This window comes from Hyaena hyaena, unplaced genomic scaffold (assembly GCF_003009895.1).
Source record: "Hyaena hyaena isolate Hyena2069 unplaced genomic scaffold, ASM300989v1 scaffold_1372, whole genome shotgun sequence".
In the NCBI taxonomy this organism is placed as follows: domain Eukaryota; kingdom Metazoa; phylum Chordata; class Mammalia; order Carnivora; family Hyaenidae; genus Hyaena; species Hyaena hyaena.
The window spans coordinates 173333-201236 of record NW_024082006.1 but is presented as its reverse complement, the minus strand read 5'-3'; the positions used below and the strand labels follow the sequence as shown (position 1 = coordinate 201236).

Here is a 27904-nt window from a genome sequence, read left to right as displayed (position 1 = left end):
TAGCCTCCAATACTTACATTTGTGCTTTTAACCCCCTTTCAGTATGCCTTGTCACTCTGCATACTGAATGCTGTGGATTTTCACCTCACCTTCTCATTTATAAGTCTAGAAGTCTCCATAAGGGTACCTATGAGATGTTTAGCCAATGTCCTTACTACAATTTGGGGAAAGGGGAGAAAACATGGGAAAGGGGAAGTGGGAGAGGGAGAGAGAGAATCTTAGGCAGGCTCCATGCCCAGCACTGAGCCCAAAGTGGGGTTCAACATCATGAGATCATGACCTGAATGGAAATCAAGAGTCAGAGCACTTAATTGACTGAGCCACCAGGTTCCCCTGTCCTTACTAAAATTTAATAGTAGAAATCTTTCCATTTGAAGCACAGAAGATGAAGATGAGAAAAGAAGGGCTTCTGATAGGGAAAAAAGAACAAATGCGTGGCCATTTTTACTCTTTTAGACTTTTGGGGTGGGTGGTTAGAAGGGTGGATGTAAAGAAGAGGTAGAGAGGGAAGGGAAAGTTTTACTTGCATTTTCCAACTAAGCGTATTTGTGTTTTCTGGGTACAGCTGAAGTTGCTTTAATTCTAAGGAAGGGGAAGCTACAGAGAGAGGAAATAAGGGCAGGATCAGAATCCCTCCTACACAGTGTCCTCACTGCAAAAGGGGCAACGGCTGCCTTGTGTGTTTCCGTGCCCAGTGTAGTAGGGCTGAGATTCTAACGCTTTTGCACTGAGTTAGAAGCATCTTCTGCTTTCCTTTTTTCTCTGCTTCCACCTCTTCTACCCACTCCCCCAAACCTTTCTGCCTCCTCCTGAGTGACTGAAACTGACAGCTTTCAGAAACCAGGGTGTTGCTGTGACCCAGAGAAGCTAGTTCCCGCATCTGAAATAGCCTGGCTTAGTTATTGTTCCATGGCCTATATACGTGATACAAACCATTTCTTTCTTTAAAAAAAAAAAAAAATACAACCACTTAACCCTTTCCAACCCAAGATTTGCTTCTCATGTTTTTAAACTATGTTTCAACTTGGGTGAGAAATGGTTTTGCTTTCATCAATGTTCATGAGGCTTATGGAAAGCAGCCCCTACGAAAACGTTTTTAAAGGAATCTTAATAAAAATCAATACGCACAGATATCCCATTTCCCACCTCCTTCTGGACTTGTACCATCCTATCCATCAGCAGAGCAAGGCTGGGGTCTCCGAGTTGCCCTAGACTTAGTATGGAAATTGATCCCGCACGGTCACCCTAGAGGGCGCACTGTTTACATTTTCCGCGAGTAACTAGACGGCGCTTGCTCCCAGGCTCCATAAAAGGGGAGGAGGCAGATCAGTTTCCTTCTCTCATTGAGAAAGAGGATTGGAAGGCCGGGCGTATAAAGCCGCGCAGAGAGCGTGAAACAAAGCAGTCGGATCGGAATTGGACTTGAGAAGCGCGGTGTGGAGTCAGGCATAAAACTTGTTGGTGGCGAGTAAGGAGCCTGCTCCTCAGGCCCTCGTCTGCGCTGCGCTTCAGGAGGTCCCACCAGCTTTGCGTTTTATTTTTATATCTGTTTTTTATAGAGAGAGAAATATATATTTTTTTCCTCTTAAGAGAAAAATTCCTGTTCCAAGAGAAAATAAGGCAAGATCAATGAAGGAGAGAAGAGCCAGCCAGAAATTATCTAGTAAATCTATCATGGATCCTAATCAGAACGTGAAATGCAAGATAGTAGTAGTGGGAGACAGTCAGTGTGGGAAAACTGCGCTGCTGCATGTCTTCGCCAAAGACTGCTTCCCCGAGGTGAGTGTGACCGGCCGAGGCTTGGAGGAGGGGGTCGGCCCTCGGGAGCCCCTCCGTCCTGGGTTGGGCTTCTCCTTGCTTTTCCTCCTTCACCCGATTTTCTTCTTTCAAGCAGTCGTTTTTTTACTACTTTTCCCCTGTTTAGACTGCCTGGAAAGGGAAAGTGAGCTGGAAGCGTGTAGGGGACGCATCTTCACATTCTGCTATTAGCTCCTGAAACTTGTTCGGTCATGTGTGCGGAACCCTGGGTTGGGAGGTTTGGATCCTCAGGTCTTGGAAAGCAGGGTGGTGCGGGTGGTGAGTCAGGGGTTTCGGAAAGGGTCTGCGTGTTTAGTGTGTGATTTGGCGTGTGCGATATGTGTGTGTGCATCAATTTTTAATTGGGGAGTGAGGAAGCGATTTTCATAGGGTGTTCTGCGGGTGTCGTGCATCTTGGATAATCTCTTTGCCCTCTTTCCTTCCTCTGTCCATTTTGTCCAGAATTACGTCCCTACAGTGTTTGAGAATTACACGGCCAGTTTTGAAATCGACACACAAAGAATAGAATTGAGCCTGTGGGACACTTCGGGTAAGAGAGTCCTCGGACCGCGTGGCGCTTGGGGCGGGTTTCCAGCAGCTCCAGGGCGCGTGGCGGGTCTCGGGACGCCGCGTGTGGCTCACTGCCAAGCACACAACCGCGCACCACCAGCGCACTCGGCGCCCCTGGGTTAAATTTGCCTCTTCCGTGGGATTCCCGCAGTCCCTGCTGGGTGAAAATCTTGTCCCCTCTGGGGAGAGGTGGGGGGGCGACAATGGGTAGGGAGGAATGGCGGGGGGGGTGGGGGGGGAGAAGGGCGCTGTGTGCCCGCTGGGTGACCCCGCCGTGGGAACTGCTTGTAGCCAGGTGGCCGCTGAGCCGCTGGCCGGAGGTGTGGGTGTCATGCCGGAGTTGCCTGTGGGCGGCCAAGGTGGCCCGGTATTGGGGAGATGCGTGCGACGCCCCGAAATACCAGGCTTGTAGCGAGCGCCCCTCCGGGATCTAACCCGAAGGCTGTCGGAGAGGCGGGGAGCGCAGCGCGAGTAGTGGGAGGTGGGAGAAAATCCCCGAAGCGACGCAGTAACGTGTGTATTCAGCGCTTGGAGCGAGAGTAACGTGAGCGCGAGCAACCGCGGCGCTCGTGACGCCTGCAGCCAGGAATGCGCTGGTGGCGCGGGCAATACCGGGCCGAGCGGCCCTAGTCTCCTGCCCCCGGCCAGCCGCGTAGCCTCGGTGCGAATCTGTAGACCCACAGCCAACCCCAGCTGGCCCCCGCTGATCACGCCGCCACACGCACCCACCCCCCACCCGCGGCCCTCGCCCTTTCTTCCTGACCCCCATTGCATCACCCTCTGCCAGCCTACAAGGCCGCGGGCGGCACAATTTGCCCTTGACCCTCCTGTCCAGTTGAATTATTGGCTTCGTGGTAAATTATTTTCAGGGGTCTGGGGTTCAAGGCCGGGTTATCGCCTCCTATCCCCCGCGCCCACCCACCTATCTGGCCGCGCGGTGGTAGAGAGGGCCGGGTACCCCGCGGCGGGGAGGCTCCCAGCGCCAGGCTATTAGGGGTTTGGGCTGGGCCAAGCTCGGGGAGGGCGGGAGGCACCACCTGGAATCACCGGCTGGCACCGGTTCCCGCCCACTCCCCCACCCCTCGCAGTGCTGGGCGGGGGTGGGGGGTGGGGGGGTGGAAGGGAGGAGTCCCCTTTCCCAGAAGGGTGTCACTTCTGGAGGAGGAGCCACCGGGAAGGGCGGGAGAAGGCTCCTGTGCTTGGGTCTGGGAGGTTAGCGGAGAATTGGGCTGCTGCGGGCAAACCGAGCCAAATCCCGGGTGAAACTAGCTTGGAGGAGCGCGCAAGTGCCAACACGCAAGCGCTGCCGTCAGGCAGGGAGGCCCGGAGGTGGACCTGCGCCCAGCTAGGAGTGGCCTCGCAGAGGTGCCCCTGGACTATGCGAGCTTCACGCAGCCCTCGTTTTTCATCTCTCGAGTCTCCGAGAGACTCAGGAGATTAAAGAGCCTAAGGAAGATACCAGACTGACAGGGTGGCCGGAGGCAGCCCTTGCACAAAGGCAAAGAAGTCTCGCACCAGCGCCTCTCACGGCCAGATGCCAGATGCTCCTAGTGTTGCAGTGAGAGGCATGGATTCTGTTTCCCCTTGGAGAGTCAGGCTTTTCCTCGAGCTTGGCCAAGGGCAGCAGAAATAGAACCTCACCCTGTTCTGTATCGGGGTGTGCACACAGTATCACTACTATGGGGAAGGTGTTGATAGAATTGCAATGTTTTCTTATTTCAGTAGTTCCTATTATCGGAATTGTTACATAGCCTAGTATTTAATAGGCTCTAATTCCCACCATATCATGATATTTGTTATGCCTAGAGTGCAGTACAGCTGGTATGGTACCAGTAATTAGCATCGGTACTTACCCTCCCCTAATCTGTGTGGACCTCATGCATGATAAGAATTATTTAGGCATGGGATCTGTAAACCTGATCCTGTCGTCGATAAAAACCTGTATTTAGATCTTAGCTACTGGTTACCAGGGCTTTCTGTGCGCAAATTTCTACCTCCCCGAGTTTCATTTCATCATCTGAAAAGATACAGAGCCAGACAATGAACAGGATTTCTCCCAGCACTGTACTTCTTGGCCTTAGTACACCAGACAGGCAGGTCTTTTTGTTTCCCAGGATGTTGGTTGCCTTCAGCTCTTAGTCTCAGTGGATCTGGCACCCCTTGCTGGGGTTTTCACACCTACAGAGCAAGCTAGCTTCAGAACAGAGCCACTGCTCCCTAATGGAGTTAGGATGGAGGCTCATTTGGGTAGGGAGGAGGCGTGGCTGGGCTTACTTACAGGAATGCTGGGGTATGCCTCCCCTGTGTTATGCCCCATGAGTCACAGGACCACCAATGGAGTTTTTAGATTATGTACCAAAGGGCTAAAGTGACTTTTTTTTTTTAAGGGGAGAAAAGGCACATTGTTTTTTCAAATCCAAAAAACAAACAAAATGTGGTCAGTTTATAGTTGAGGCTGTGCTTCACATGTGCAGATAAATAGCACTTCAGGTATCCTTAAACTGTTTAATCCAAACCTGATAGTCTGTACACCTGATAGTGATGCTAAACACATAGCATCATGCCTTGCACACAGTAGTCACCCAGGAAAATCTGTTAAATGAACAACTGAATAATCATATGCATAGTTTCCAAGGAGATAAGATTCCCTGACATTCATTACCACTGAATTACCTGTGCGCAAAGAATGGCAACTTTATAAACACTGCCTTTCATCAGATTAAAGATAATCACCTGAAATGAAGTCTGTAATGCAATAATCACATGTATTTTTATTTAACGAAACAAAAACTATGCATGTTTAACTCAAATATAAAGATTTGAATAAACTGTGATTAAGAAAACATCACACTGCAGAATTAACCAGTAATGAAATCTTAGTCAGAATTTGGACTTATACAAATGGAAAAAAAAAGGGACAAGAGTATGATTTAGAATCCTCTTATGTTGTCTGTGAAGTGAAATGTTAATTAAGCATGGCCACCAAGTACTGGTCAAGTTCTATGAAATAGATTGTTTGCACCCAAAATGGTTTATCATTCATGAGTGAAAGACATCTAGTGAGAGCCACTGCGTCAGCAGGTCATCCTATTAAATACCAAACATTTTTTAATTTCATCTCAAGGTTTTCATAACAAATTTGCAAACAGAATTATTTTTGGACACATATTTGACATTTTCTTTGCCCACGAGGACATTTGTTTAGTTCAGGTTGTGAAAATAATTGCATATGCCTGTTGCATTCCGATACATTTATTTTTTCCAACTGCTGTCAGTTTAACTCTGGAGAGAACATTCAAGCCAAAGACTCTAAAGTCCTAAATGTCAGATTTTTCCCCCTTCTGGAACTTAGTGAAAGTTAAAAATTAATAGGAATAATGAGGTATACCTAACTTCTGTTAGGTGGGAAGAGAGATGGCTTAAACACCCTTTGCATAGCATCCACATCTTGTTTAGCCTCTTAGCAGAGGGCAGATATTCAGGAGACAGAAGCAGTTCTCTTTGCTGGCTTCTGTACTTGGACAGCTTCTCATAAGGGGCCTTCTTCCCCCGCCCAGCAGTCATGGAATTATGCATAGGCAAAAGTGTCAATTTGGGTAGAGGAAAGAACATCAAAAGGAATTAGAATATGTGGGGCCTCTTTGCACCAAGGGAAGAGAATTCATTACCACTTTTTGAGGCACATTAACTTAACAGTTCTTTCCATACCACCCCCCTCACCTTTCTCTCTCTGTCTCTCTGTCCGTCTTCCTCCTTCCATCCCTTCCTCGCTTCTTCTTTTCCATACCCACCATGAGCAGGCCTTCTGTTAGGCCTTAGAGATGCAGTATTAATATATAGTCCTGCTCCTAAGAGTCACAGAGCCCTGGGGGGAGTTGGGAGAAGGAAGCTCCCCCTGCCTAATGTAGCTCAAATTCAACCTACGGTGAGCTCATGTTGTCAGGTTCTTGAACTCAAGTCCACTGTTGCACCTGGTTGCAGTGTGTTTCCCTTGTCAGCCATCGCTAGTGCTGATGCATCCTTCACACCCTCCTCAGGTAGGAAACACTCCCTCCTCCCCCCTCAGTGCACACACCAATTAGAGCAACCGCAGATGGCAATTTGCCAGCTGCTTGAAGTTATTCCAGGCCCGCCCCCTCCAGTAAACAAAGCCTGTTAAATAATGCCACTGTAAGTCCTCTAAAAGGGGGGTTGTTTAAAGGTAGTCTTTGGATGCCGATTCATCCTATCTTGATTTTTAATGAGAAATATTCCCTTTTCATTGATGAGTATTTGTGTTATAGTTGCAGAAATGCTCTGAATGATTCTCAGATTCACTCGTGAGTTTTCTGCAAAACAATGGTTAACAGTTTTAACATTTTGAAGGGGTAAGACCAAAGTCGTTCTAATATCTTGAATGTGAATGTTCTAATATCAGAATGTGCCACATTTGCCAAACACAGAGGCAATTTGTAGCATGAAGCCAAATGCCTACTAATAATAGAAACTTAGCCATTTGAGGATCACCATATCTTTTCCTAAGTGATTTGATTGCAGTATAATTTCAGCACATGTGATTTAGGGAGTAATAATCGTTCATGCCAGCTTTTAACCAACACACGTTAATGTACACTTTATTTAAGGCATATTATTAGTCATAAAATACTCAATTCAGCTGCTAAAATTCCCCCACAATAACTATGCCATTGCCTCATGAACACTCTTTTGAATCTTGTCATGATTCAAAAGCTGCTTTTAGTCCATGAGTGCTAAAGTTAGCACTTCCTGTATTCGTTTTTAGCAAATTAGCAGAGAATGTAGTATTCTTTAATTTTTATAACTAAAGGAAAAGGGAAGAAAGAAACATGTTAATGACTCCTGACCTGACTTTGAGGACATACTCCTCTACAAACATAAATCAATGCATATTGTATTTGTACCTTATACATCATCACATTTGAAGAATGGTCTTTGTGACAAGCACTACTGAAATAGTGCTTAACAGAGATAGAAGGGTTGGGGCAGTGTTGGGGATGAGTATGTACTTAGTTCAGAAAACAGGTTCAAAATAAATAGTTCATTGGTCCCTTTTTTGTGATTTAACATGTAAATTAACATAGCAAGGCAAGACTTATAGAAATGATTATAAAACCAGTAAATGGCTTTTTAGGGTATTCTGTGTGCAGGCATTCCACTAGAGGCTCTGGGAACAGGGAAGGGGATATTGTAAAGCAGTTCCTGCCCACAAGGTAGTCATGGCCTCCTCCTTGGTACTGACTGTAGCCCTTGTTTATAGGAGGGCGAGTCCAGAGGCCCAAAAGCTAGATTCACCTCCCAGGAAGAAGATCCAAAGAATAATTGAAGGCCATCATGGGGCCAACCCAAGCCCCCTGACTCATTCTCACTCCTTTTCACTGAGGCCCACCACAATTCCATTCTTATCTCTAGAAGTTGACTCAGTCCTTAAGTTAAGAAGTCTTTAACATCCCTCCCACTTGGAAACATGCCTACATTTAAGGGCTATCAGTGAAAACAAGATTCTGAAAGTTGAAAAATTCTCACTTGACCTCGTGAGAGAAAGGGAGAAAGAAAGAATTTAGAAAGAAGCCAAAGAAGCATGAGAACTTGTGATGTGAATATCAAGGGAAAAATCGCAGAAAACCAGTTAGACCCTAAGGGGGTGATGATCCCTACTAGCTTAGAGTTTTAAAACCAAGCTCAATGCAGTTTTCACCCTGAAACTCTGTACAAAATGCAGATTAAGGGAAAACAGAGAGCTCTGAATTTGTATGATGATTTCTAATAAGCAATATATAAAACTACGTTTGGAGATTTGTCCACTATGTATTTAAAAAAGGCATAAATTCTCTTTCTAAGTCCATATCTATCTCTAGACCTTTATTTAAATCTCATTTACTCTGGTTTGGGTCTTTCCTCCCAATCTTGTTTCTTGCTAAGTTGCACATTTCAGTGAGGTGTATAGTTTAGTTATTCTGACGCCACCTGAAGTAGCCAGATATTTCCTCATTAATCCGTTTCCCACATGGGGATATGACACAAAGGACCAATCGTTTCTCCAATTAGCTCATGGTGACTGGTGGCTATGCCAAATGAATTGGTAGTACTTTAGCCATTTTCTGATGCCCTTTATTTTTTTACTTGCTTAAAAAATGTTTATTTATTGAAAGAGGGAGCATGCATTCACAGATGTGAGCAGGGGAGGTGCAGAGATAGAGAGGGAAGGAGAGAATACCAAACAGGCTCTGCACTGTCAACACAGAACCCGACCTGGGGGCTTGACCTCACAGTTTGATCTCACGAACTGTGAGATCATGACCTGATCTGAAATCGAGAATCTGATGCTTAACAGACTGAGCCACCCAGGCGCCCCTGATGCCCTTTAAACATCTTCTCAGTTACTATATATGGGCAACTTTATTCAAAGACTCTCTTGACCAAACAAAAGTTTCATTGACATGGAGTGTTATATACATTGGTTTTAAAAAATGAACCTGAAGACATAGCATGTGGCAAGGTGAATTTACTCATGGGCCTCTCCTCCAAGGACTCAGACACTTACGTATAATATAAAATACAAAATCTTCAATCTATTACAGAATATAATGTAATTTTTTAAAAATGTCTGTCTACTCTTATCCCACAAGACCTACCATGATTCCACTTTATGTAAATCATTTTTATTCTTCTATTTTTAAGTATCTCAATAAGATTAAGAGTTTAAAGTTTAAGCTAAAGCTTTATGTAAAGCTCAAAAGTAGCAATCCTTTCTACCTCTTTGACCTCCTCTCCAACTATATAGCTGCATTGCCCCCAGAAATTGAGAACATTGCTTGTATTTTTATAGCAACACAGAAATGCCCTCACATTTTCATCTGTCTGTTCATAAGTCTGTTCATAAGTCCTATTAATCTGAATCTATAAAGAAATAAAGGAAATAGCCTCTCTGGGAATGCTTGCTACGTTTTTACATGCATGACTCTTATCCTGCAGACTACTTGGGAAAATGAATTCAGCAGAGTCTAGTACTGAGCCAGACACAAAGTTCTGCCCAGACTTGATTCACATTCTTGAGATTATTGCTGACTTGAAGCTTTCACTCTGATTGGAGATGGCACGAGGAAATGGAATCTGGTAATAATTGGGCAGATCGTAGAGGTTCGCATGGCAGCTGCTGTTTGGTACAGATGTTCTCCTGCTAGTCACTAAAAATACCAAAAGTTAATATGTTTTCTCTGCCAAAATTATACACATTCCTCATTTTACTGTGGTTGGTAGGGATTTCTTTTTGGGAAGAGGTGAAGCTTTTCAGGTTCAGGTTTAAGGAAAGGAGTATTTCAGTTATGAAATATTCAACTAGAAAGGTTTGCAGTTCTCAAGCTCCTGTAAAGCCTCAGTGTTTGAACTGGTTTTGCAAAAGGTTCCATAAAGCCTCCCTTTTGGGCACGAATCTTCTTACATGTACATTTAATTATGTACATATATGGTATGTTCTATCTTTGTGCAAGGATGACTTAAGCAAGCAGGTATGTGTCTTCAGAATTAGTTTCTGGGTGAGGCATTTGGTGACTGTTCTTGAGCTGGAAATAAATGCCGTCACCCAGAATTAATGATCCTGAAGACAAAGATGGTTAGACCTGAAGTTTCAAAAACCTTTTAGGAACTTTGCTGATGTTTGCCAAACTTGAAGAACTCCGAGAACCCCAAACATGAACTTTTTCCAGTTCACCCAGAGCAAAGCTCTCTGACTCTATGGGGGGGAGGGGATGGGCACTTTTTGCACATGTGCCATAGTTGTTTCTTTACAACATAGAGTTTCCTGGAGTTTTCCCTTTGATAGTCTGATAGGGAATTAGAAGGGACTTTGGAATGGTGCCATGCGCTTAAGAGTTTCATATAGTGTAAGAGACATACAGCATATGGGAATTCTCATATGCATGGAGGCTATTCCACATGCTGAGAACGAGTTGTATTTGACAAGCAAAGCTTAGAGTAACTGAATTAGGCCTGAGAACATTCTTGGATACTCGAGTACCTACCATATGTACCTCAGTACCTCCCACATACGGCCATTCTAGTTCGATACTTGACTACATGATTGGCGCTCTTCCGTGTACTGTGTTCGGTTCTACACTTACCCTGGAAGCTTTTCACATGCATCTTTTAAATCTATAGAAGTTTTTGTTGTTGTTGTTGTTGTTGGGGTGTTTTTTTTTGTTTTTTTGCTGTTTGGCTTAACAGAATGTTTTAAGACTTTTCTGGAGGGATGGAGGAGTCAGAGGCAGATACTGTCCGTTTCATCAGTGTGTTTTCTGCTCCTCACTTTGGTGTCACTTCTGCCCCTCCAAGTTGCTTGTCATTTCACAGGGACATTCCAGGAATTCCTCTTCATTTCTCCTTGGCTGGTGAGTTATCCCCCGGATGCCAGTGATTACACCCTGAACTCTTCAGCTTTGCTTTTCTTACTTCCTTTGTGTCCTAGCGGGGACTTCATAGATAGGGAAGAAGAGGGAAGAATGCAAAGTGCTTAAACACAGAGTGAACATTGTCAAATCACACAGGATTTTTTTTTTTTTAACTGAAGGTCCTGCTTTGCTGATGAATTGCTAGATTTTTCCTGGTGGAACAATTCTCTTATAATTCTATATTGTCTTTTGTCTTTTTTTTTTTCTCTCCCACAAAACAATACAGATTTTTCTATCCAGAAAAAGTTCTAACCTTACCCTAGCAAAAATATAATGAACAAATGGCCTTTTTATTTTTAATGCCAAATTACTCTTGCAGTTAGTGGTTGGACAAATTACACCGATAAGTAATAAGCATGAGGATCAGTTTTATTACCACCTTTGGACACTTGTTGATCTAAAAGTACCGTTCATTAGCAAAAGTAGTAAGACAGGATCAAACTATCATTCCTAATTAGGTCTTGTTAAAGTTCTTTAAAATTACCCTTCAAGCTCATCCAGCAAGGAGCTTTACTTCCCATGAACCTTTACATACAATATGTCTTTTCAGTCACAATATTAAACCAAATAAAAACAAAAGCAGCAACAAACCTCCATAAGAATTTGTTTTCAGTTGCAAACTCTGTTTCCTTTTCCAGCCAGGCTGCCTTCTCTGTTTTGCAGATATGCGGGTATACCCACCAAGCACAGAAGGCAGCTCATTTGAAAGTAGTGAGCAAGAGTTTCCAGCCTTGACTGAGGGCTGTAGAGAAAGCCAGATCCTCTTCCTGGCCTTAAAAATGGGTGGGGGAGGGGAACCCAGGACTCAAAGGGAGGGAGGAGTATTCTCCACAGTCACCTGATGACCTACATGCTGAAACCATTCCTCTGGAATTTACTGGTAGTCCTGGTGTTATTCTATTTTAGCACCTTTGTAATTCTCCGGTTGTCTTTCCTAAAGTTTGTATTTGGGAAAGATAGTCTCCATTGTTAAGGCGAGTACTCTTAGTACAGGGAGATCCAAGCACTCTCTGTTATGCAGAAGACTCTCATCCAGTCATAGGTCATGTTCTGAAGGCACCTGGATAAGCCTTTCATCCAGTTGGCCTGATTGAGGCTGGAAAGTAGCCACAGTGAGATAGTTGTCTTTTGTATGCGAGTGATTTCTAAGAAAGACCTCGGAGGCCCAGTTAGGGTCCCGGCCGTCAGAATTGTCGAAGCTGTACTCTATGAATTTGGGGTCATGTCATATCTTACTAACTTGGAAGAGCAGAGGAAGTCTTCATGTACATGTCTGGTATTTGTATTTCCGCTCTGTGATCTGAAATTTTCTGACTGTGCCCTCGGAAAAAGATTTCCAAACTGTTTACAGAAGAAGCTGAGTCAAAGTTAGACTTTGGACACAGAAATGAGAGAGGTTGCAGCTGAACTTCCTGGGACAAATACAGAAATAACCATTATCCCTACAAACAGTGATAAGCCATCTAATTTCTGATGCCTCTCAAAAATGTTTACATTAGTGAGCTGCTTGTGAATTATTCTCTTGACCTTAAATTTCTTCTAGTGGCTGAAAAAGCAGTCACAACTTGTTTTCAGAGACAGCGCCGTTCCAGTATGCCTGGAATATTTAAAAGGATTTGATTTTTTTTTTTAAACTCTAAACCCTTTAAGCTTTAGAAAAATGTCTTTCAGTTGTCAGTCTCTGTAACACCAGAGTCCTGATTCTAGATGTGTATAGGAAGCTACTGTAGCTGGTGAAAAGTTCTGGTTTAGATTTCTTCTTGGTTCCTAGAATGTTCCCTTATTCCTTGCTTGTAGACACAGCTGTCTTGAAGTTGTCCCCTGTCCGTCCCGAAAGCAGCTATCGAAAAGGCCACAGAGTTCCTGGGGTTGCACAGTGAATGCTAGAGGCACCCTAAGCACAGTAACTTCTAGGTCTCAGAAGCAGCCTCCTGAAGAAGGTTGTTTTGATAGAATTGTAAAAGATTATTTTAAAAGCTTCTTTATAGTATTTCTCTCCTCCTGACTTTGACTATCGAGGTTTTGATTTATCAGGGGACAACATGTCACGTTTTTCTGCTAGTCATGGAAGGTGATGTCAAAATGAAATTGGGTTTCAAAAACCTTTGGTAGCTTAGATTTTCTTTTCTCTCCTCTGGAGTCAAGTACCTACATATATAAAATGATTTTTCAGGCTATGCGTATAAGATGTTAGTATACTGAAAATGATTAAAAACAAATAAATAACGTTGGCGAGCTGTATTTAACTTTATAGTCACACCATTGTATAATAACTGACTTCGTGTAATTGCACATCGTTTGGGATTCTAAAAGAAACAGAAATTTTCTAAACAATGAGACATTTCTGTAGTTAAGTGAATTGGCTGGTAACTTGAATCTTTTGGGTACCCTGGATGTAACTCAGGCTGAGACCCTTGCGTCATGCCCCAGTGTCAGTCTCAGAGATGGAACTGTGTAGAAAAGTGAGTGAGATGACCCATATGGCATTTATTACATTCTTTAGTTACAACAGAGAGTCCACATAGGGTTTGGGGGTAAGTGTAAGTAAGCAAGCTCACAAATCAATGGCTTATCCAAGCATGTAACTTTGAGATGGGGTGACTCTGTGTTTACTACAGTGCTCTTTTCAAAGCTGACCCTTCCCTTCCTCCCCCACTCGTCCCATCAGAGATCTTGAGTTCTTGTCTCTTTCCCAAGAAGTAGCTACATTTATGGTGCTTGCTACCACTCAGCTTATAATAGCAATACAACCATAACCATAGTTAAGACTCATCAGTCCCTTACTACCTGCCAGTCACTGGCCGAGTTCATTAAATCTCAGGTGTAGGTATTGTTGTCATCTTCATTTTAGGATGAAGAATCAGAGACACAGAGTTTATATCTACCTTGCCTCCCTCCTTCAGTGATGGAGGTGGATTTGCCCACCAGGCCACCTGACTCCTGATGCTTCTGCTCTGTACTTCACCCAGGTGCCTTCGGGGACCCGGAACCATACAGATTTCTGCTTAAGGTCCTTGCTCCTCCCCTTGAATTTAAGACAGAGGCCAGTGAGGCTTCCTTATCTTCTGGTAGAAATGAATATATTACCACTGGGCTGTTGGTTGTTTGCATTCTTGTCTGAGAATTTGAGAAGGAATTCTTGAATGGAGCCTGTGATATTCAAGGGGTTTAACTCAAAAGGGTAGAGTTAATAGATGACAGATAAATGGGATTTTTTATCTGAAAATGTGTGTTTTTTGTTTCTTCTCAGGTTCTCCTTACTATGACAACGTCCGGCCTCTCTCTTACCCAGATTCAGATGCTGTGCTGATTTGCTTTGACATCAGTAGACCAGAGACTCTGGACAGTGTCCTAAAAAAGGCAAGTGCTGGAGACGATGGCACAGTGTGGGCTGGCCCATGTGTAAAACACAAACAGAAGGTTGGCTGGGGAGCTCCAACGCGCTGGTTAATGCCTCGCTGTATATTTTGTCATTAAAACATTGTAAACAGTGCTCTCATACTACAGCAGCGTTTCTACACACATGTGTCACAAGTTTTGAAGATGAACCTGCTTAAAATTTTCTTTCATTTTAAAGAAAGTAGATGCCCTTTAGAGAGCCTCTGTCTTTATCCTTTGGGTGGAAATGGTGCAGCCAAAAAAATTAATATTTGATTACTCTCAAGCAAGTGTTCCTTTTTTCTATCCTTCATTTCTCCTATAGATTGTGCCTGAATTTACAGGTTTCCTTTTGACCTCAGTTTAGATATTGATATGAACATAATAATAGCTGTTTTAATAAAGAAGCTGTGCTTCGGTTATGATGTTATTTATTAGAAATAGTACTGTTAAAGGAGGAATGGAGAAGGTGTGTTTTCAGACATTAGACAAGGTGAATTGTGATCCGATAGATGTCAGAGAGTGATAAAAGCAGTCGTTGTAAGCATGCTGCAGATCACACACCTGGTCCCTGGAGGTTTGTGAGCTTCTGTAGGTGGAGAAGGGACCTTGAGCAAGCTTAGGCTGGAAGCAGGGGGAGGTCAGGAAGAAGGGAGCCTGCTGCAGGGCAGATCATAGGCCCTAGGGAGGTCAGTGGGAGGGAGCCGTGTTCCTGGGCTTCCACCAACCTAAGACAAAGCACCTGGCTAGCCACAGAAGGCGTATGCTTGTCCATGGATGAGCATGTATAAGCCACTCACTGTTTCCTCAGTCCCGGCCTGAGTGCTGTGACGTTTCAGAAGCAGATCCGTCTGTAGGTCACCCACCTCTTCTCTAGGCACTAAGGCTTAGATGGAGGCCATGGTTGAGAGCAAAGTCATGTTTCTGTATTTTGCTTGTTTTTATTACTTTACATTCCTGTTATATTTGACTGCTCATCTTAGATGTCATTATGAAAGTAGGATTTGAAGGTGATTTATTCCCCCCTCACTTCGGTCTCTTTACCAAACATGACAAACACAGTTAGTTAGCTTCATGAAATGAGAGTTTCTTGAAAGATCAAAGGCTCTTTTTAACTCCTTTCAATTTTGAGTTGTGTGCTGTCTAACACAGATAATGCTAATGTTTGTCAGATTGGGGCAGGAATACACCTTTGCTGTCTTCAGTGCTTGTAAACAATTGCTAGACAAGCAGAAGGAAGCCTGAGTCATTACACAGCTGAAGAACAGCAAAACGACACATCTACTGCTTGTCTGTAGATAAAAGAGATTGCTTATTTACTGGCGTTTTTACCTGATGTAGTATCAGGTTATGCATCATTTATGATGAAAAGCCTTGCTTTCCTTTTATTTTGCTTTTGTCTTCGAAGAACTAATGAGTAGTGACTTTGGCCTTAGAGATATTAATGAATGTGCTTTACATTTGTGTGAAGTTTAAGGATCGTGATAACCCGTGTGGTGGTTTGTCTTGATTAATTGACTCTTTAAGTCCTTGAATATCAGAGAGTTTAGGGTGACGTAAAGCAGGATAGATCTTTTTTTTTTTTCCAGTTCATCTTGCAGTTCCTACTCCAGTGTCATCTAGCAAATGGTAGATGCTTCTAAATAATTCTGGAAGGAAGGGAGGAGGGAAAGAGAGGGTTGGCGGAATAACTAGGCTCTTGTGGAAAGCATGTTTTTTCCTTTTAGTCTGCCCAAAGTACACCTCGACATCTGGAGATGTCCCCTCTAGTGGTCTTTTAAAAGACTCTGGCAGGATGTCCCTCTTATCTAGAATTATATACATGACCTTGTCACCCGTGCTCTTGGGTGAATTCCACAGCTATGTCTTAATCATCTCTGTAATGACCACAGTACTTAGTAGATCACTGAATGTGCAGTTGTGTGTGGGGACTGGGCGAACCAGCCTGGTCCCTGATCTTGGCCCTCCATTCCCCCGTCCCCAAGAGCCTGGGCTCTCCTGGGAACACTCTGAACCCCTGACTCCCATCCTGATGGTCATCTGAAGCTTGAGGAAATGAAACCACAAAAAGTCAGCTGTTTGCCCTTTAAGAGGACAATTGGAATTCCCTCCTAGGCATTTCTGGAGGTTCTAATAAATCTTGCTAGGTCACGAAAACAGCTAGCCAAATTGGACTCAATTGAAATATTAAACAACTTATGTAATTTAAAACTAACTCAAAGGCATACAGGTGTAGGACCGGAGGCCTTCCTGATAGCCCAGAGATGGGCCTTTGTAAATTTCATGATCACTGTTGATTCAGTCACTCGAATGGAAGTTCCTTAAAGACAGGACATTCTGTTTATTAACATTGTCTCCAGTCCCTGAAATCTCATTGGAAATTTTGGCACATGGTGGCTGTTCAGTCTTTCTTGATGGGATTCGTGAATGCATACTTGTGCTTGTGTTGGCTTTGCCTTATTCCCAGCCTTCCATGCTGAGAAGTACCAGCTCAACATATCTGAAGATACAGTCATGTGTTAGAATATATAATTATTCCTAAGACACTTTTATCTTTCAGAGATACCCCAATAATTAAGAAATTATTGAAGCTACTCTCTGACACCACTCAACAAGTCTCTTGCTTAGGGATAGGTAATGAGTCACAGAGAGGGGAAGAGATAATAATATACATAAGCGTTCCTTAATGAATCCACTTTAAAAAGTAGTAAAACTTAATAATCCACTCGAAAGATAGAGGCAAGTTTGCTTCTTCATCTGAAGTGACATTTTCTTTTAAATGTTCTTTTTGAGTCCCCATTTCTGACGTCTGCCAGTGAAAGAATTGTTTGTTGATATATAGATGCCGGCACTATGTTAATTTTTCATCTTTCTTCTCTCTTCCCACACCCTCAGTGGAAAGGTGAAATCCAGGAGTTTTGCCCCAACACCAAAATGCTACTGGTTGGCTGCAAATCTGACCTTCGGACAGATGTTAGTACATTAGTAGAGCTCTCAAATCACAGACAGACACCAGTGTCATATGATCAGGTATGTATGTTGTCACTGTACAAATGTGGATTTCAAAAAGAATGACAGAAGTGGAGCATCACTCATTATAAAAAAAGGAAAAAGCAGCTGCTTTTCTAAAGGCTCAACGAGTGGTCAGCTCCAGGTTAAAGTGCACAGTGAGTGTCATGTGTCCGGATGGAGAGCATCTGAAAACCACGGAGGAAGGGGCTCGCATTCTTTGTGCCCATGCCTTTACATCGAGCATCCCAGCTCCTCATGACAGCCCATAGCTCAAACTGTGAAGACTGCAAAGTGATCTGGGGCAGGGTTCAGCTGAGATGTTGATGGTACTTTGATGCTGGACCCTCTCAAAAAGCGTTCCAATATTTTTTTTAGTAGTTTACTGTATAAGGATTATAAAAGGATATGTGTGTGTGCATAAGTAAGATGAGTTTGGAAAACATCTTTTAAAATGAGAAGTGCTCTGTCATTCAGTAGAGTAATCACATGATATTTGGTTACTGAGTATATAAACAGTGGGTCATATCCTACCCTTTGTATATCTCTGCAACTCTCACTGGGTTTAAAGTTAAATAGACCTAAGAGAGAATGTGGTCAAATCAGTAATACTCTGTGAGAAAGTTCATCTTACTTTACTCTAGGTGGCACAATAAAATACTTAAGAGGGACATTGCCAGTAAAGTCGAACACTCCATAAAACTGTCTTTTAGAGAGTCAACATTTCTGTGGGCATTTCCCCCAAGTATCTAGAAAGAATTGGTTTCAGAACTTCTTTCTCCTAAAACTTAACAACCAGATTCTAAAGACAGTTCATGTTGAAATAACCAGAATTTTCCTTAGGATTCATCATTTTAAATACTGTAGTCATGTTTATCTTAACACGTGTAATTAATAAAAATCTAGTTACTTAAATAAGTCATTTTGTGCACACATGCTTATTACTGCATACACTGGTTGTCTGGTCCATGTTTAGAAATTCTGTATTTTGTGATTCCCAAAGTTATAGGATCATAACAGTGTTATTCATTTCCTCAGTTTATTTTGGCCCTGAGACATAATCACATACATTTCAAATTTGATTCTAAATTCCACCCCTTACCCTTATTTTCTATACAACCTATCGACTAGTTTTAAGTACCATTTAGACTCAAGAAAAATCAGGCTTTCGTACCTCCGGGAAGTCAAGCACCATCTACTGAGTGGTGATGATTGAACATTTTAGGACCGAGTCTTGACTGCAAATATTGATGAAATAATATTGTTATTACAATATATTGTGAAAGAATGCATTTTAAAAACTGGAGGGTTTTTTTATAGCAACACTTGGAAAATACAGCTCACATATTTGAAACGTTTTGCGATGCATTATTATCCTGCGGTATTAGGAAGACACTATAACTTCCCCAAAGACTTATTGCTGATTGCAATCCATTCTTTTGCTTCTCAGGGGGCAAATATGGCCAAACAGATTGGAGCAGCCACTTACATCGAATGCTCAGCTTTACAGTCAGAAAACAGCGTCAGAGACATTTTTCACGTGGCTACCTTGGCATGTGTAAACAAGACAAATAAAAACGTTAAGCGGAACAAATCACAGAGGGCCACAAAGCGGATCTCACACATGCCCAGCAGACCAGAACTCTCTGCAGTTGCTACGGACTTACGAAAAGACAAAGCGAAGAGTTGCACTGTGATGTGAATCTCCCATTCTCTTTCACGAGGACAAGGACGTCTAGTGTAAAAAACACAAACAACGAAACAAAAAGGTGAAGTCTGAATGAAGCACACAGCCAAAGTCACATATTCTGGAGGCTTAGGAGGTGTTTGGAAAGATGCTCATCTTTTTGGAATCCTGTCCTTAGGTTCGGCATGTAGAACAGGCAGTGCAGTGAATACATTGAAGAGTGTTGAAGTGTGACTTGAAAAATATGCCAAAAAAGAGAGATTCAAATGGGCTAGAGGTAGGTAAAGAGGAACGAGAGGACCTCCAAGAAGAAGAATCACGCTCTGAATGGTGCTTGCGTTTTTTTTGTTTCCTTTGTTACAATCTCTTCATGGATCTCTACTTTGATTTAATTTTTAAATGTTTTAATCTCCTTTACAAAAAAGTATATATTAATATACCGTCCTCGCTGGGGAACTGGCACTGTGACCTTAGCGTTTAGTTTTCTAGAGGATGTGATCTAATTTCCTCCTAGCTCATCATTAAAATGGAAATTATATCAGGACCCATGGGATATCCAGAGGAAACGTTTGCGAGGCTTTGAAATCTTGCCTTCCTGAAGATAGCTGAGCGAGATAGCTCTAAAGAAAGGCTTTTGGAGTCTTGCAAGATATGCAGACCAGCACTACAAAGATCAAATCGATCAAATAGAAGAAAAAGTGTCCGTTTTATTCAGTCTGATGGTTCTGTTCATCATTGTGATTGTCATTAAAAAGTGGTAAATTGCTCAATGTAATATTTTTGTGCGCTGTTTAGAAAAAAGGGTGTGTGATTTCTTTTGCCATCATTGATGAAAGTGCAAAGTCTAATGAGAGGTGTCTTGGTTTGATGTCATATAATGATCCAAGGGGGGAACATGTAGGTACTGTTTTCACCAGAGAAGATGATGAAGGAAGAGTAGCAGAAAGCACAGTTTGTGAGTAAAGCTGTCTGGAATTAAGTTACCAAAAGTACAAAGCAAAAGGCCTAGTATTTTGGGATGAAGCTCCAAAGTTCGACAGCATCTGATGATCTCTTGGTTTATTTCACTTTCTTTAAAAGAACATCTCTAGGAGAAGGACCCTCTTACCCAAACTTTAGAGAATCCTTAGAAGAAAAGTGTGTGATGTCAGCCCTGACGACACTAGGGCATTTCCAGAGAGTGATTGCTTAACCAGATTCCTCACTTAACCAGATTCAGCCAAGGCCGGTGTTCACTACTTGATTGCTGTTGTTGTTACGGAAAATAGGAAAATAATCAGCGTTTAAAATAGTTTACAGATATTTTTTTGACCAGTTCCTTTTAGAGCTTCTTTCAGAGAAGAAACCAGATCTGACCTGTTTATTGTTGGCGCTTGTTGAAAAACGAGCTTTCTTTCCAGTGATAAAGCTTCATTTTTGAAGTGTTGAAGCTGTGCTCCCGTTAAATTGTAGCAGGAGAGGAGATTAAGGTAATTACAACACTCAGTTCTTTGTCTTACAAGCACTTTGTTTTGTCTCTGCAAGAAAATACCATTCCAGTCATTTCCCACGAAATACAGACGTTTTACCAACATAATATGCTTTGATTGATGCAGCATTATGCTTTGGGCAGTATTACAAAATAGCTGGCAAGTGCTTTCTGTATTTAAATATTGTAAAAAGAAAATAAGTTATAACTGTTATAAAGCAGAACTTTCGTTGCATTTTTTTAAATGTTGAAGTCACTTTGTATGTTTGTTTGGTCAGTGTTTCCGCAGTATTTATTAAAACATACTTTTTTTTTCTTCAAATAAAAAAGTAACCATGTCTTTGTCTAAATGGGAGTTGTCCTTTATTATCTACTTCCTGGATCAGCTGTTTGGTTTTGTTCTTTACTGGAGATGACTGGAGATGATGAGAGCATCATCTCCATTTTTTTTCTCAACTAGCAAGCTTTGGAATTTTTTGATAATTGCCAGTAGTGGAAGCTTCTTGGGCAACGCTGAATCTGCATAGATAAAAGGTTTTTCATAATGATTTCAAATCACAAGAAGAAAATGGAGTGTTATCAGACTAGCTGGTTTAATCATAGACAGAAAGAGCTACAATACTGCATAAGATTAAAAAATTTGGAAAAAGTTTTAAAATGATAAAGAATCTGGAAATTCCTTGAACTCTAGTAGTGAGACAGTATGAGGCAGCCTCAGGTCACAGGTTTAATTCTGCTTATGAGCCTGGTTTGCTTTCCTACCTTTGTCCCCCTCTACCCTCCAATGGCCCTCACCCCTCACCCCCAGCCTCGGTCCCTAATCCGGCCATCCACCTTGGATTGCATGTTCTTGTTCTGAGGCCCATTGTGTAGATGACCCAGGACTTAGCTATTAACAACAGTTACAGGGAAAGGGCAAAAAAGAGGCCCAGACAAAATGGCCTTGTTTACGGTAGCAGCATCTGTAAATAACACAGGGAGACCATAGAAGCTTCTCCAGTGACTTGAAAGATGTCAGCATGGAATAGCATTGAGCCAAGAGTAGCGCAGGTCCCCATAAACCCAGTTGGTTCATGCTCTTTAGCTAAAACTCTTACACACAAGTTTTACATAAACGTCCAAAGATATTCCTTGTAGGACTTGAAACCTCAGCACTTCTCTCTGTACAGCTAAGTCACTTCATAGGAAAACTGCATCCTTGTGGCTTTTTAAAAAATGCCTTTAGCAATCTTTGGGGTACAGTTCCTTGGAAATAATTCTCAGAAGCACCAACCCAAGGGGAAAACCAGAGGAGTTGGCATGAATGAATGAACAAATGAAAGGGCATTGACATAATAGGATAGACTTACAAAAAAAATGCAAAAAGAATTACCAAAAATGTAACTCATTCTTGTCAGTAAGCAGTAAAGGAAATAAAAGTACTTTCCTAATCCTTGGTGTTGAGTAACTTCTAGGCTTAATATCTAAGTCAGGCTTGCAATAAACTCGTTTCTCGACAATGACTGGCAGAGAGGAAAAAAAAGAAAGAAAGAAAAGAAAACAGCTAAGGTTCTGCTGACCTTGGCAGTATTTTATAGGTTGTACAGTAATATTTCTCCCTAGTGAATTGTTCTTTTCCAGCGGCTTTAATTTGTTAAACCAAAAAGAAAAAAGTTTGTCTCCAGCCCTGGGCATGTATGCCTTGCTTTTCTCCTCTGCCTTTTTGCTTTAGCAAACATTTATTCTAAGCGTCCTGTGAACATTCCTTTCTATTGATTAATGATCATGATTAATGCCTCTTTAAATACTAAAAGGTGATTTTCAAACTTTGAGTAAGACTTTAATTGTGTCTCTCTCACTTCTATAAATCTTTTCTAGGAATAGTTGCTTGGAAGATTCTGGTCTTTTAGAAAATGTGCTGTAAGTGCAAATTTAGAAATAACCCAGGGAATTGTTTTTTATTAAAAGGAATAAAAAAAAAACCCACAAAATCTCATTCCCTTAAGACTCCTGAAACTCTGAGAGCTTCATATTCTCTTTTTGATGGGCTATTTTGACATTAGTATTCTGTTTTAAATCTCCCCAGTTTTTACTGATGTCATTCTTTCACTGACCACATCTTTTGAGCACCAGCTCTGTGCCTGGCACTTTCTTAGGCTTGGAACGTAATCACCACTAGAAAAATCTTCATCCCGGAGAGGTTACAATCTAACAGAGGGAGGCAGTCACCATGTCTGGGTGTGATTGCTATGGACATTAACTGAGCCATAGATGCTGGGCTGGTGGTAAACATACCAACATGTAGCCAGGTACGCCAATCCAATAGCCACATGTGTCACACCACATTTCCAATGCTGTAATACAGATGCGGCAAAAGGGATTTTCAAGTGCATCCTAGTCGCTGGAGTCCACATACAGTGATCGTATAAGAACAATGTGAACAGTGGTTGCAAGTCATCATTCTAGGGTTTGTACAATGACTTAGATTTCTGCGGCTGATTAGATGTCCAGTGGGAGAAAACGTCCTTCCCATACTGAACATGAATGACCCCCAGTCTGTTTCTTATAAAATGTGTGGGTGTTGTTATAGATTCGTACCCTCCTTCTGTGAAGTCTTTGTTGAACATACTGGAAAAATGAAAATGAAATACAGTTTGAAATAAATGAAATAAAACTCCATTAAAAAATGAAGTGAACTCTCAGGGGATTACAGAATTACCTCAGGGCGTTTTGGGTGAAGATGAACCCATTATTCATCTAATGTTGAAAATATGTGTTTGGTGGGAGTTTAAAAACTCTTTTTGAAAGTATTGACTGACAGTGAATTCTAAAACTGTTTGTTTCTGACCCCTTTGGGAACACAGGAAACAAATTCTAATGAACCTTAAAACAAAAACTTTCAGGATTGGGAAAGCCAATTCACTCTGGGATTTTTGTTTTTTCAGATTTTATTTCTTTTGAGGGGAATCATTAGTGCCTTTCTTCCATGAATAGTGAAATACTGACAGTGGGCCTTTATTTTTAACAAATTAATTTTTAAAAGGCATTCTACAATGGAAATGAAAAGTAGGTCAGTGTATGGTCAACCTTGTCAAAGTATTAGTTACCACTGCAATTGCACAGATTCTAAATGGTTTATATAATAACTCATTCCCCATCACCAATATATTCGGTAAGTTAAGCACCATCAAGTTCCTCTTTTTTAGATGAGGAACCAGATATTTTCTTCAGGATCACATGGAAAACCCAAGATCAGAACTCAGGAAGGGCAGTCTGGCTCCTCAGGTCCACCCTCTTCACCTTAACACTATCTTGCCACAGAAAAATCTTTCATGTGTATAGTGTGTGTCCCAAGTGCATGAAAGCTGAACATCATGGCCATGCATCTGCTTGCTGAGCCAGTGTGAATACCTCCACCCTGATCTCCCTAGGTCTGTACCCATACTAGCCTTTCCCATGATTCTAGCAACTTCCCAACTCTCCTCACACTCTTGTTCCCTCTTTCACTTCTGCCTTTATTTCTCTGCCTGTTTGCCCTGCTTCTTGGGTGGTGAGAGCATTCTTAGGAGACAATGAAAGGACCTGTCTGCTGAGGTTGCCATAACAAAATACCGAAGACAGGGTTGCCTACACGACAGATATTTATTTGTCACAGTTCTGAAGAATGGAAGTCAAAGATCAAGGTGCCAGACCATTGTGTTCCTGGTGAGACCTCTGTTCTTGGATTATAAATCCACCTGCTCACTATGTGCTCACATGGCCTTTCTTCGGTGTGTGTGGAGATTGAGAGAGAGATAGAGAGAGATTTTCTTCTTCTTCTGCTTCTGCTGCTTCTTCTTCATCTTAAAAAGCCACCAATCCTATTGGATTAGGACTCCAACATTTATGACCTCCTTTAGCTTTAATTACCTCCTACAAGCCATCTCCAAATGTAGTCACTTTGGGGATTAGGGAATCAATGTATGGATTTGAGGGACACAATTCAGTCCATAGCAGGACACACAGATGGCTGACACATAAAGCCTTTCAAAATCCAAGGGAGCCAATTAGAGGAAGGAGCTACTCTTATTCACTTTTGGTTTCCCAAGAGCACACCCCCAGTAAATTACTGTTTAGGATGTTGAAGAGTAGCTAGAACTTACTTTCCTACACAGGGTACTGACATAGTTATAGAGAACAGAGATGGACAGAGAAAACTTGACTCAATTCAAACAATGCAGTGATTCCATTTGACTCATCATCACCAGGGTGACTTACCTAACCACAACCAAGCTGGGAGAGAAATGTTACATGTACCTGTTATCAGGATCATGTAGTAGGGCTTCCTCTTTTTTAAGTGCCATTGTACACTTCTGGAAAAGAAATTTGTCATATTCCTCTTGTTTGCCTAGGTCTCAACTTTCTCAGGCCCTGCCCTTCCTCCACCCATTGTCCAACGGGACCAAGCAATCATTTCTAATCATTTTTTCATTTTTCTTCAAACATATGCCGTGGAAAGAAAGCGAAAAACAATCCAGCGATATGATGTTTATGAGCCTTTTTAACATCATCAAAAAGTCTCAAAAGATCTCGACTTTCTTGATCACTTTGTGTCCAGATTTCCCCCAATCTGTGAGTGTGGATCTCCTTCTGTGATAGCCATACCTCCAAAGTGTCTTGGAATGCTCTTGACTCTTAGCTCTGCAAGGAAGGGACTGTGTTTTATTTACCAATGTATACCCATCGTATCTAACAGTAGATAGCAGGTTAATTAATTAATTAATTCAAAACTTGAACTACCAAATGCAAGAGTGCTTTTTGGGTTGCTAAGGCCTGACTTTGAATCATTTCTAACAGTCTGGATTAAGCAGAATTCTTAGGATTGAATCAGCCCCAAATAAGCTTGCTGTATCTGGAATTACCCTATTGGGGGGATAAGATTACACAGGAAATCTCTGTGTATCTGTGGCCATCTGGAATATAATCAACCCACTTTTACCTCCACCCACATTTTCCCCCTTCTCCACTGCACATATCTCTACCGCCAGGAAAATGTCAATGTATGAGAATGTTACAGAACATTCTCATTTCATTTAGTGATAATGCAGAGCTCATGTGTTAGAATAATATTATTGTAATATATACTATTATATTATTACTCGAGAATCTTCCCAGTTTTCCAGCTTTCTACATAAATAGTGTAGAAATGGGATGTGTGACAAATCGCTGGTGAGGGGGACTTCATTCTTTACGCCCCCAGAGGCAACTGATGACTTGTTAAAAACTTTAGGTTTCCTTCAGTTCCAAGCACATAGTTCCTTCCCCCTTTTCTTACCACCTGTTCATACTTAGCTATATGAATTCCTTCTCTGCTTTTCCTTCTCTGCACATAATATCCATGAACATGACTCTTCCTATACAACTGTGGCATGAGAAATAAATACAAGGAAACAAACATAAGGTATTGTATAGTCTGAAGAATGGCTCCCCATGCATGCCTGCTTCCTAATCCCCATTAACTGCGAATGTCACCCTTCGTGGCAAAAGGGACTTTACAGATGTGATCAAGTTAAAGATCTTGAGATGGAGACACTGTTCTCGATTATCCAAGTGGGCCCGACATAATCATAAGTCCTTATAGCAGGGACACAGGAAGACTCAGAGTTGGACAGGGGCAATGTGATGACAGAGGCTCCACAGAGGGACAGAGAGAAGAGATGTGAAGATGCTAAGCAGCTGGCTTTGAATACAGAGGCAAGGAACCAATAGCCAAAGGATGTGGTTGGTCTCTAGAAGTTGGAAAGGTCAAGGAAAAGAATTCTCCCCTGCAGCTTCCAGAAGGAATGCACTTCTGAAGAGCTATTTTAGACTTCTGACCTCAAGAACTCTATTATAATAAATTTGTGTTGTTTTAAGCCACTAAGTGTATAGTGATTTGTTAAAGGAGCCATAGGAAGCTAATACAGGTTTGTTAAAAAAAACTCTCCTCTTCCTTTACCCCTTACACTTAGCACCTTTATGCTATGAGGTAATAAGCTTTGCTCATAGCCTTACCACCACAGACCCAAGCCACTCTTTTCACTAAATGTCTGCCTGCCATTCCTGGAGAGAGTCGGGAATCTTACCTCCAGAGTTCCTAGGCTACGGTCTCACCCCACTGGCATGTTATATGGATGGTCTCAGCAAACAGTCTTTCTACTATCTCCTGAGCTCTTTTAGGGTTAACAATATTTATAGATCTGATCCCAGAAGACATAGAGTATTTGCAGGAAAATAGTCAGTGTTCTGGAATAAAAACACATCTACAAAAATTTTCATTCAATATTTGCTGTGCACATTTGGAGAAGTGAAGGGCTTAACTCCACGCTCAAATAATGTAGGTGGGGTTTAACCAGGACATACATAGATATTTAAATGATGATAGATATCATGAGGCAGGGAGTGACCAGGGGCAATATGGACAATCAGAGGGAAAACGTATTGTGGCTGAAGAAGTTTTAGATGTTTTCTTAGAAGTATAGAAATTTTATAGGAGAAAAGGATATCAAAAGTTATCTATTCAGGATTTTCTTCACCTTTACTATTTAAGTTTTTTCTTAAGAAAAAAAACTTGATGATAATATAATTTTTTTTCAAAAAAAATGCATACATGCATTTACCCATGTAACCATATCATTTTACACCTTATTTCAGGAAGTTTACGGGATTGCTTTCATACTCATCTATAAATACGTATGCTCCCCAGGCTAGAAATTCCTGTGTCCAACTTCTCTATTATGCAAAGAGAATGGAAGCCCAGTCACATTTGGGGACTGCTGAAGGTCTCTAGAAGCAAGCTAATAGCAGAGACTAAACATAGGCCTTGGAATTCCTGAGTCACTGTTTTCCCCAACCTTGACCAATGAGCAGCCTATTGCATGAGGAGGCCCAGTCACTGTGCATTTGCCATTTGACGGGAATAGAGTACGTGGTTTCTTCCAAATCTGGATGTGGCCCTACAGAAAAATGCAACAAAACTTTTCTGAGGGTGAAAAATAGTATAACAGAAATTGTTTGGATGATGCCTTATGCTTTGGGGAGGCTGTCATTTCCACAGTCACTTTTTTTTTTTTCTTCAGACACTGTGCTCTATGCCAGGCATAGAGAGAGAGAAATCAGACCCTGCCCTTGTCCTCATGGATGTCAGTCTAAGGGTGAAAAAGACAAATACAAATAAAACCAGAATTCAGAGTGATAAGTAACATTGGAATAGTGTAAACAGTTCTCTTCTTTCTCTGTTATTATTATTGTTTTTGATGTATTTCTGCTCCTATATATCCCCAAAACAGATTCTTACACAAATTCGTAGACAAAAAATAAGATCAGATTACAAATTGCAGTTATCCCCATTCCCCCGCAACACCTCCCTGAGAATTCTATTGAGAACAATGATCAGTCTAATTCTGTCAATGAAAAAAAAAAGTGATTCTTTGTCCTCCAAATGCAAGCTCATACTTTTCCGGGGATTAAAAGAGAGAAGGCACAGGTGTTCTCCTGATCCCATATACAGAAGCAGGAGGGTATTACTTTTCATAA

At 41.8% G+C, this 27904-nt stretch overlaps 1 protein-coding gene across 1 annotated transcript; it reads left to right on the top strand.

Moving 5' to 3' along the window:
• Positions 1-1389: 1389 nt before the first annotated feature.
• Positions 1390-19668, top strand: RND3 (Rho family GTPase 3). The gene is made up of 5 exons (XM_039223566.1): positions 1390-1779; positions 2260-2347; positions 14080-14189; positions 17103-17237; positions 18667-19668. The coding sequence occupies exons 1-5, from the start codon at positions 1630-1632 to the stop codon at positions 18916-18918; spliced, it is 735 nt and encodes a 244-aa protein (XP_039079497.1). The 5' UTR covers positions 1390-1629; the 3' UTR covers positions 18919-19668.
• The last annotated feature ends 8236 nt before the right edge of the window (positions 19669-27904 follow it).